The sequence below is a fragment of the Argentina silus genome (assembly GCF_951799395.1).
Source record: "Argentina silus genome assembly, chromosome: 2".
NCBI classification, from domain to species: domain Eukaryota; kingdom Metazoa; phylum Chordata; class Actinopteri; order Argentiniformes; family Argentinidae; genus Argentina; species Argentina silus.
The window spans coordinates 9296720-9308388 of NC_139656.1; the positions used below are offsets into that span (position 1 = coordinate 9296720).

At 40.9% G+C, this 11669-nt stretch overlaps 1 protein-coding gene across 2 annotated transcripts in view; it reads left to right on the forward strand.

Annotated features, from left to right (window-relative positions):
• LOC310824797 (vacuole membrane protein 1-like) overlaps window positions 1-7799 on the forward strand; it is a 50015-nt gene extending 42216 nt beyond the window's left edge. For both annotated transcript variants that reach the window (XM_083697269.1, XM_083697268.1), the window contains exons 11-12: window positions 5956-6058; window positions 6779-7799. In XM_083697269.1, the coding sequence (XP_083553395.1) occupies window positions 5956-6058; window positions 6779-6922 (247 nt within the window). In that variant the 3' untranslated portion in view covers window positions 6923-7799. The remainder of the gene's footprint in view (window positions 1-5955; window positions 6059-6778) is intronic.
• The last annotated feature ends 3870 nt before the right edge of the window (window positions 7800-11669 follow it).

Sequence of the window (11669 nt, forward strand, 5' to 3'; positions counted from 1 at the left end):
CCTGTGGAATTTGGTCTCAAGGAAATGAATGCTGCAAACAAATCAGAATATTTCTTCCCCCCAAAGCAGCAGGAAATGAAAGCTCATTAAAAATTGGACCGTTGATGACGGTCACAAATTAACCCTTTCATGTTGTGTCCCCAGCAATGAGGATGTGGTGGTTTTGGGAAGGAAGCAGCCATTTTCCCCTACAGAAATCCCCCATCTATCTCCCTCTCAGATCTGAGGAGCATTACTCATCACCTGAACATTTCTCAGTTCCCTGGTTATTTATCAATGAGCTGGTTTGGAGCATGAACAATAAAAGACCATCTTAGATAGAACAGAGTGAGAGCTCATTTTCTGACAGTGGTGGTTATCCCTTTCTGATTTGGCACTGCTGGTTTCATGAAGAGACCCATATCACGGTGGCGCATAATGCAACAGTCATTTCCATTCTCCAGAGCAGGGCAGGTCTTACAGGCCCGCTGGCAGGGCTTCAGTCAGAGCCTCTCTTATCCTCATCATCAGAAAACAGTGTTGACTTGACCATTTGACTAGCAGTCTCTGGAGTTGTGCTTTCTGAGTTGTTGTCAAGATGTTGTGGACATAGGCAGTCATAGTGTAGGAGTTGAGTCACTGGGCCCTGGGAGTGTGTGTGTTTGTGTGTGTGTGTGTGTGTGTGTGTGTGTGTGTGTGTGTGTGTGTGTGTGTGTGTGTGTGTGTGTGTGTGTGTGTGTGTAGGATGATAATGATTATGCCTCTACCTCCTGTTGATCTGAGTCAGACCACTGTTCCCAACACTGACCTCAGATAGTGAGTGAGCTCATGGGGTGAAGAGAAATATCATCATTGACTTAATGAAATTACAGATGACCTGCTCCATGTCTTTTGTGCATCACACAGTATTTATTAAGTTATAATAGTACTGTGTTATTTAGCCTTTGAAATTAAAATAGGCTAGTTGGCTTATTCAAACATAGCACAGGAGCTGGACAAAAAAAACTAACAATGTAAAGAATGCAAATGTCTGCTCACTGTTTTCTGCTCCTAAATGTGATGTTTTATTCTAGCTTAGTCATAGAGTAACTCATAAAAGTTACCCTCACTGTGTCTTGTACCTGTATCAACAAATAGCACCAGTCTCTGCACCTATATACCCTTCTGTCCACACACACAGTTGTTTTAGAATGTGTGTTGTTGTTCAAACATACCACTTCTGGTCAATGACACCATGTATTTGCACTTCTTTTGCACACTTGATTTTAAGGGACTTTTCATCCACCTTTAGTTTGATTTTTCTTATCAATGCCATATAGCTTAGCTCTCATGGTTTTGATTACTTTTGGCTGATGACCACATATGAGCAGACTGTTATATGTTTTTTCCGCTGTTTTAGTGATAGATTTGTTTGATTTGGTTGTCATGTAAATTGTGAGTCACTGAATGAATGGACAAGAACCTTGAGAATCTTAACTGGTGTTGTGTTTCCTTCATTAGTCAATTGTTTGGATTAGATTAGGAAATATGAAAGTAGTTATTGTGTAATGTTATTTTTGTATATTTGATACTGATATGCACTCACTGAGCACTTTATTAGGAACACTATACTAAATTGGGTAGGGCTTCCCTTTGCTCTCAAAATAGCCTAAATTCTTTGTGGCATTGATTCCACAAGATGTTGGAAACATTCCTTTAAGATTCTGGTCCATGATTCCACCACGCAGTTCCTTCAAATTTCTCAGGTGCACTTTCAAGATGTGAATCTACCACATCCCAAAGGTGTTTTATTGGATTCAGATCCGGTAACTGGGAAGGCCACTGAAGAACACTGAACTCATTGTCATCTTCATGAAACCAGTTTGAGACGACTTTTGCTTTGTGACATGGTGCATTATCATGCTGGAAGTAGCCATTAGAAGATGGGTAAATTGTGGCCATGAAGGGATGCACATGGTCAGCAACAATACTCAAATAGGCTGTGGCATTCAAGCGATGATTGATTGGTATTAACGGGCCCAAAGTGTACCAAGGAAACATTCCCTACACCATTAGACCACCTCCACCATGAGAAGGTGTACAGGTGTTCCTAATAAAGTGTTCAGTGAGTGTATATTTTACCTGCCAATTATGTTGCCTTCCTTCTTGTTGCAGTACATCACTGCAATTTGGATTCTGTTTTCTGGGTTTAGTTTCAACTAGAATGAAATCATTCAATAGATATTTGATATATCAGTTGGGAAACAACAGAAAAAAGGTTGTGGTATGCTTTTTGGTAAGCAAGATTTCTCCTTCACAACTAAAGACTCACTGATTTTAAATAATTTCTCACTTTTAACTAGTTTGACGAATACTTCATGCACTGGTGTAACATATTTTTTTGCTATATATTTTTGTCCTGTATATGGAAAGGGTTAGGGTGTGCTTAAACATGTGCAGTACGTACAGCACACAACAGCACAAAACAGCACAAAACAGCACAAAACAGCACAAAACAGTTCCATACAACACTGAGGTTCATAGTAAAGAGTAAATCCCTTAAAGAATGTATCTATTGAAATTATGTATTATTGACTGTTTCATTATGTGTTTTTACACAGTTTCCATATCATTTTACTTGCTTTATTTCAATCTAGGGAGAAATGCTCATTACAATTGATCAGCGAAGCAAGGCAATGCCAGACACATGAATTGTTATAGACCTTGGTTCAGGTACAGTGCCTTCGGAAAGTATTCAGACCCCTTCACTTTTTCCACATTTTGTTGTGTTATAGACTCAATTCAAAATTGATTAAATTAAAAGAATTTTGCCATCAATCCACACACAATACCCCAGAATGACAAAGCGAAAACAGGTTTTTGGAAATTTCAGTAAATTTATTAAAATTGAAATACAGAAATACCTCATATACATAAGAATTCCGACCCTTTGCTATGACACTCTTAAAATTAGCTAAAATGCTAAAATGTCATCAACAAATCACTCAATAAGTTGAATTGAGTCCATGCAAGGATAATAGTTCATGTAATTTTGGAATTAATATCTTTGTTTTTATAGGGTCTCTGATTTGCATAGGAATCAATTACACACTGAGTAGATTAGGATGTCACTACCTTAGTTTTACTGTATACAGTATGCTTAGTATCAGCATTGGCATTTTACACCCATGTTTAAGTGTATTGATATGCACAGTATATTTTTATGTTACTTTTAATGAGAATTACAGTGTGGCATAGTATGGATTGATGATAGTTTATGATAAGCAAATTCATACACACACAACTTTAAAGTGAATTGGTACATTTGATAAGAAAATATTTTTTTCAACTTATGCACTACTATCTGAAGCCAATGTTCATACTATTGACTATGTTTTCATTGTATAATAATTCAAATCAACAGCTTTGTTGATTGCATTGTAAAAAAAGAGTTGAAGATCACATTTTTTTCACATACTTATTACATGAAATAGTTAATAATTTTTTTTCAATACATGAAAAAAAAACATATTCGTTATGAAGGGAAGACATTGTAATATGCTAATTCTCAAGTGTTCTCTTGTAGTTTTGTGGTATTTATATTTGATATCATATAATAATAATCATCATCATCATAATACATTTTATTTGTAAAGCGCTTTTCATTTGAACAATCTCAAAGTACATAGAACAGACTACAGGAAGGCCTGTCTGAAGAGGTGAGTTTTTAGTCCTGATTTGAAGTTGTACTTTTTTTTTGTATTGCAGTATTGTGTAAAACACATGATTTAAACGAACATGGTGGTTAGATTTGTTCAGTAGCTGTTGAGTAAATAGCAATTAGCAATTTTTTAAGGAATAACAGTTTTATTTGGGTTTAATGAAATGCCAACTACTCCCGCTTATGATTCAAGAGCCAGAAAAATGTGGGTGTAGTGACAAGAGTAATTTAAAGATTTAATTGTATAACTGAATGAATGTACCACAATAATTCCCTGTCATCCAAAAATGCATCACAGGTATTTAATGCATGCCCAAATCATACAAGTTTATCAGATTCCACAATATTCACTTTTCGTCCCTCAGCCTACAGGTAACAAGTTCCTCCTGAATAAAACCAGATACACCTTCTGAACCTCTTTCACAGAATTAAGCACAAAGCACAGTTGTTTTGAAAGTACTTACAAGTAGATAAAGAACACACTTAAAGAGGAAATATACGTCCAGAATGTTCTCAAAGTGCTCTCTTGTAGAATTTTCCAGATATCCCAAAAGCACAAAACAGACAGTGTTTTTAACATAAAGACAGAGAGACAGTCCTGAAGTATTAAAAGCATGTTTCTGACTGTTAGGTTTGAGTTTCTGGTCTCCTTGTTGGTTGAGTCGCCCAGGCTTGTGACTCACTATTGCTCATCGAACAGGGCATGAATCGAGCCCGCCATTTCTGCAAGTGTAGATCTCTGTCTTTGTTCTTGGCAGTTTGTTTTCAGTGTCTTAAATTGGTGTTTATAGTTAATTATTCATGTTTCTTTGGCAGTGGTTAGATTTTTGTACGAAAGAGCATTTTTATATGGTTTAGTCAGGTGTATGAAAGTCTATGGAATTGTGTAGGATGGGGGAGGGGATTTTTCTTGGTTGATCTTCTTTTCTGTTGTTCTCTATTGTGTAATTTAGACACGATTCACCTCTCTTTGAGATTTCTCGTCTCTTTTCCGTCCACTCATATTGAGGATATCCGTAACTTTGTGTTGGTGGTTAATGATTAGAAAAATCTAAACTATTAACTCATCCATTTACTATCTTCTTTTCTTACGCAATGAGAGGGAAAGATGTGTGTGTGTGTGTGGGGGGGGAGTGCGGAAATGACTGGCGTTAAAAGAGAAAGTTATCAGACCTATAAACTCAACAGTATATGACATTACCCTGCTTGTGCAAACATATGTTGGAGCTTTGAAGTATACCTTTGAACATGCCACCCTGCCATTTATACATATGTTTAAGTCAGAAGGAATGCTTTTAACAATGGGGAAGGATTTAATTGTATGTATTGTGCCACAAAAGACTGTAAGTGAAGGTCTTTAGTATGCATTTGTTTAGTGATTAATCACTAACTCCTGACTAGGGATGGGCCATTCGCTATTCCAGGGCATTCTCTCTCTTTTTTTCTTTGTGTGTATGTGTGTGTGTGTGTGTGTGTGTGTGTGTGTGTGTGTGTGTGTGTGTGTGTGTGTGTGTGTGTGTGTGTGAGGGGGGGGGGGGGCGGTTGTAGAGTGCTTGTCGTTGGTGGTTGAGTCTTGTAAAGGGTTTTCCTAATATGGGCCGTCTTACAGGAGCTCCCTCCTCCTGTGGCTTGTGAGAGGGCAGGGCCTTCCCCTGCTCTCAGCCAGTGATGACACAGCTCCGACTCACTTCCTCATTAATTGGCTGAAACCAGTTCTTACAGGAACCGCCGGTGATAAATGTGAGAGTTCTGAGAAGTCATTCATTTCTTCTCTCGGCTCCGTAGAGGAGCACTGCAGGGGAGTTGAGCGGGTTTGCGGATGTGTGTGTGTGAGAGCGGGAGTGTGTGGACTTAGAGGACAAGCCAACTTTTTTCCCCTTCTCTTTTCTCTTATTTTTTTTCCTCTTTTTTTTTTTAACTGAAGTACTTAGGATATGTAGCTCAGTACATCCTGTACTTACATTTTTTTTTTTTTTGTCTGTTCTAAATTCCTATCTGTGGGGATGAGCTGTTTAAGATTGCTGTCTCTCTCTCACGACACTGTGGGGAGGGAGCCAGCACTGTACAGGAGGCAGGACAGTATGCCTCCCTCTCTTTGTTGCTGCATTGGGGTTGGTGAGTAACAATGAAGTGACGTGCTTTGTGTGTGTGTGTATGTGTGTGTGCGTGTGCGTGTGTGTGTGTCCGTCCCTCCCTCCCTCCTCCCTCTCCTCCCTCCCTTCCTCCCTCCCTGTATTTTTCCCTTTCTTCCCCCCTCTCTCTGTTGGCTGTGGCAGTGCTGTGCCAGTGCTGGGCGCCTCTCTAGAGAAGCCCTTCAGGGAGTACTTGGAGGCCCAGAGGTCTAAGCTGCACCACCACGCGGGAGAGGGGACCCCAGCCGTAAGTACAGGGCCTCAAACTCTCACAAACCTCTATTCACTCATGTGAGCGCAAGAAAGAATGTAGCCCCCTCTCCTTTCTTTCTCTCTCCCTCTACTCCCTCCACTTACTTTATCTTCCTCTCTTATCTTTCTATTTCTATTTTCCCCTGTGTCACACACTGCCCCGCCTGAACCCAGCGCTGACTGGAGACCGGGGCGGGGGCCCTGCCAATGACAATCCATCAAAACCCCCGTCTGGAACAAAAAGAGCCAGTTGTATCTGGAGCCCTATCTCTTTGAATGCTTTTTCCCCTCCTCCTCTTTTTCTCTCTCTCTCTCTCTCTCTCTCTCTCTTTCTCGAAGTGATTCATTGAAAAGGTTTTTTTCTCCCTCCAATGCTCTAGCTAGAGAAAAAAAGAGAAGGACTTTCAGTTGCACAACGAGAGATTACGGCTGTTTCTAGAACAATGTTCCTTTTTTCTTGTAACTTGAACCTCCCGCAGTTACAGGAAAAAAAGCGAGGCAATTTAGCTTTGGTAGAGGGAGGCTGCCAGTCGAGGTCACTGGGGGCAAAAGAGGTTAGCTGGGTGTTTTATTACCACTGATCTCTATCTGTCCTGCACATGGAACTGGGAGGCCATCCCCACATACAGAAGGTCCTAGCATCAGTAAGTGTAGGGCGTGGGGGGCATCAACAGCATATTGACCAGTGTGTGTGTTTTCTCTGGTTCTCTGGCAGGATGAAAACTGGCTGTCGTGGATCTTTGAGAAGGTGGTGATCATCATGGTGTGTTTCTTTGTCTCCTCCATCGTCAACTCCATGGCCCAGAGCTACGCCAAGCGGCTCCAGCAGCAGAAGCCCTCTGAGGGCAAAACCAAGTGAAGCCCACCCTGAGAGCACCACACTTCTGGGCTCTCAGTCAGAAAACCCAGCACAAAACTTCTGCTTCCTCCTTATTTTCTGTATCCATTAAGCTTCAATAGGACAAAAAACGCCATATTAAGAAGTATGGGCTTATTTGTATCGACATTAATATGAAGTAACTTTTCTTTGTTTCTGTTAGTAGTACCGAAGGTTATCCGTTTCCGTTGTACTTGGACTTCATTTACTGGCTTAAAGGCTTTTCGATAGAAATGCCCATAGTTTGTTGCTTCCTCCTGAGGTTGTTCTCTCAAGGTAGGTGCTAGGCGATGTGTGTCGTGTTGTGTGGATAGGACATCCATTTCAGGCATTGAGCTCTACAGTGAATGTGTGTGAGCAGCAGCTGCTGGCACTGATTCTCCTCGGAGAGGCCTTAAGCTGCACAGTTTGGTCCGGCTTACACTAGAACTAATGGTCTTATAGAGCCACTTTATTTAAACCATTTGGTTTGGCTTGAATCGGTTTATCTGACTTGAATTATTTTGTGGGTGTACTGTAATGAAGACCCTCCGGTTATATTACTTGCACAAGGCTTAATTTGTTTCATTTTATTTTAAAGTCGTGTTTTTTGTTGATTTTTCAAATGCTGTGCAATAATGGCAATATGAAATGGATAAACAAGGTATGTATACGGACTGCACATCTTGTAAATAATTGTGTCGATTTTTGCCATTGTTCTCATTTAATTTCTACAATCTGCTGTAGATTAGAATGAATCAACCAGGGGTTGAATTACTTGATTTTTATCTATACATACTGCTATTGATGTCATTTTTATCCTGTACAATTCCATGGAGTACCTTTGGATGAGACTTTATAAATGGGCCATGAATCATTCTGCCTGTCCCTTTGTCTGCTGTTATTCTTTTACTTCCAGTAAGAGCACATGAGTCAGGCTAGGGCCACTCAGCCAGATGCAGTCATGTATGGAATCAGATCTAGAAGTGTGTATGTGTGTGTGTGTGTGTGTGTGTGAGTGTGAGTGTGAGTGTGAGTGTGAGTGTGAGTGTGAGTGTGAGTGTGAGTGTGAGTGTGAGTGTGAGTGTGAGTGTGAGTGTGTGTGTGTGTGTGTGTGTGTGTGTGAGAGAGAGAGAGAGAGAGACAGAGTCTCTATTTGGTTTATCGAATCTTCTTTCTGCTTTTTGGGGTGTGATTGCCTGGTTTGGAGCTCATGGTAAGTGTTTCCTTTGTCTCCCTTGACTGTGGAGTTTTAGACGCAGACTTGCCTGCTCTCATTGGAGCCCTGTATAGCTTCAACAGTTTGCAAGCTCATGTTCCGAATTACTTAAAACCATGTTATGTCATCAATATGGTTTTTTTCTGTCTCTTTTGCTCGTTGGATACCGTCAGCTGGCATGTGATCCAAGATTCCTTTTTTCGTAATTGCTTGTAAAATGTTTTTTTTGTTGTACCGTTGCCCTGGTATGTTGGTCTGGGAGCTGTGAGCAGGCAGGAAAAAAGAGAGCAGTGAAAAGCGTCTGTGCCGTTACCTCGGATGAACCCTCTGTTGAACTCACTGCACTGCCCCAGTGACGGAGCCAGGAGACGAATCACTCGAGTAGATTCAAAACAGAGGGGCACTGTTGAAAGCACAGAGCCTTCACTCTGCCTTAATTCCTCTAATCATACCATTGAAACACAGCCTCTCTCTCAGGGTAAGTAAAGGCAGGGGTATTTTTCTTTTTCCTCATGGTGTGTGTGTGTTTGTGGCTCAGGCATGTCCGTCACTCACTCGGCCTGTCAGATAGCTTATCAGACTGGTGTTGGCTGTTACATTGCATGGCGACAACAGTCTGTAGGCTGTCTGACATTTCGGGCTCTTTCATCTGACCAGCATCCTGTTTTCTTGTCCTTTTGTTGTCGTCATTGTTTTAGCATTGATTCCCATTTGGAGGTGTGTGGTTTGATATTAATTCCTCTATCCCACTGTTTGTTAAATGTTTGAGACATAAGTCTGTTATATTTTTCTCTGTATGACTTTTTGTGTGGTTATATTTGTAGTTCATTTCTGAATGTCTGTTTGTAAATGAAAATGTTATTGTATTTTGGGGAATTTACCCCCATTTGTGTGTGTGTGTGCGTGTGTGTGTATCCATCTTTACTTTAGATTTTCTCACCAGTATCATTGCCTTCCCGTTAAATGGGCCTGTCTGTGTTTCCGGGACTTGGCTCTGTCCTCTTGAATTTCCAGAGAATCAAGAAAGCACACACCTTATTGCAACACATTCCATTGTGACACCCAGTCTTTGGTATGGTACATACAGTCCTCGGATAGTTCCCCCTTCCCTTTTACACTTCCCTCTTCTTTCACAGAACGTTTTCCACTATTGCTCAATAGTTGCATTTTCTCTGTAAGATTGCATTTTATTGGTGCAGCTTTGGTTGTGTTTTTCCTTACGGGTTTTTGTAATTGTATAAAGCTGAAATCATGGATTGACCAGTTGATGTTCTTTCTGTGGTCATAAATTTGCCCAGCCAAGATGACACTTACCTTTTGAGAAATTACTTTTTTTTCCGGAATTGTGTGATGGGGAAACTTTTTCCTGGTTATAAAAGCCAAATCCTTGGATAACATTGGAATGGTCCTGCTGGCTCGGGGAGTATGTTTTTCTTGGCAGTTTCAGAACGTCCTGTTCCATAAAGGGGCCCCCTTTTTGGTGTGTGTGTGTGTGTGTGTGTGTGTGTGTGTGTTTATGTTTCTATGTGTAAGTGCCTTTGTGTCTGTGTAATGGGTGTCTGTCAATTTGAAGTTCTTCTCAGTTGTGAATGTAGTGTTTTATCTGTTTTCTCTTCAAATAAAGTCACTCAAAAAGTGGATGGGTTTTGTTCATGATTTCTTAATCTTGTGATTAGCCGTGACCACACAGACCAGTACTGACCCTGGGGTTCCACAGAGAGACTCAGATATCAGCCTCAGGGAGGGATGGGGAGTAGATCCACTCCTTCTCTCTCACATTTCATCATCTTATGTTTCACATTCAAATGCTTATCCAATTACAGAATCTCTTCCTCAACATTTACATCATATCAGTTTCAAATTGCAAATCAACTCAGGGGTGCTAGTTTACACCCAATAGATGATTATATTCAACAATAACTACAATAAATGTGTTTGCGTAATAAATTCTTGATTGATGCGCTACGCTAGGGCATTCCTATCTATTACGTATATTGTACTCACAGCTTGAGATATTCTCAATGTCATTTTGAACAAATACAGTATCTTTGCTGATGGAGAAAAAAATGGTGTACACAAAGTAAAAACCATGAATTTTCATAAAGAATCAGTGTAGTGAGTAGTTTTGTTTCCTGTGGCCAGAGCTAGTGTGTATGCCCCAGAGTGACGCAGGCCTCTGTGTGAGAAGAGGACTGTTCACAGAGCAGCCACGCCCAGTGACGGTGACTGAGAGACTCCCCTCCAAGGTTTAGTAAGAAAACCAACATGCAAATCCTGCCTGTCCAAACAGGCTTGGGGACTGGTATTCAAATGATGCCGTCTTCTTTCTCTCTTCTCGCCCATGAAGTTCACCAGTGTGGTTGCTGCACATCTCATTTCATCTCCCCACGTGTGGAGTGTCTGGTAGCCTGCTGCTGCTGGTGGTGGTTATGCTCTGCTTTAATGATTGCCTGAGTCACACAGACCCCTCCAGGGGGTTCTCTTCTCCTTGTCAACTCTCTAACCTCCCAGGCACGCTGTCTGTCGCTGAAATATCATTGACTTTCACTCCCCCACCACCCAGTCTGCCAACATGTGACGATCCAATTAACTCCACTCACACAGTCAGTTTCATTAAGTCATCCTGGTATGGACATTATTTCTGTCGTATTTGTGCACATTTTATGTTGAACAGTGGTAAGGTTGTATTTATCGTAACAGGAAATCCTGGACCTGAGCAGGCGGGTGGGATGTACCCAGGTTAGTGCCCTCCACTGGTGAGACATTGTAATGTCTTGGATATCTATCTGCTAGACAGGGAGTCATATCACATCTGAGTGGAGTGGACTACAGGAGAATAACACCAGTAACTGAACAACTTCCTCTCATTATCTGTCTCCCACAAAACCCTTGGTCACATCCTGAAATGCAGAACAGGAAGAGAAAATGCCTTAACTAAACAATTCATACAAAAAAACAAAGACCTTTGTGGTAAAAAGCAACAAGACAACAGCATGATCACTTTTCATCATGAGGCACTGTGTGGCATCTATCAAGGGGAAGTGGAAGAGGGTGGAACATCCTCATTCATCTGAGTCTTGTGTCTTAGTTGACTGGTCTGCCGAACTGTTTTGTATCTGCTTCCTGTGTAGGTTGAACTGAGACGTCAGATGGGTTTCAGACACAGAACTCAGATTGGGAGAATCAGTTCTCACTGGTTTAGTCAGGCATTCATTCAACTGAAATTTGCTCCAATAAATGAAATTGGTAACTCACAATGTATGAGCCAGGTGAACATCTTAACCTTGAATTAAATTCAACAGTTGAATGAAGAGCCAACAATAATAACAAGTTAATTTTCTTAGATGCCACTGCAAAAAAATCAGTAAGATCACTGATTTGCATGGAAAAGTGAGAGATGAAAATCCCCCCCACACACCCACACCCACACCCACAAACACAAACACACACCATAACCACTTCTGAACAGACCAAACTAGAAAAACAGCTCAGCCTTGTGGGTTTACATTATAATGTGGGTTTTGCAAAGAA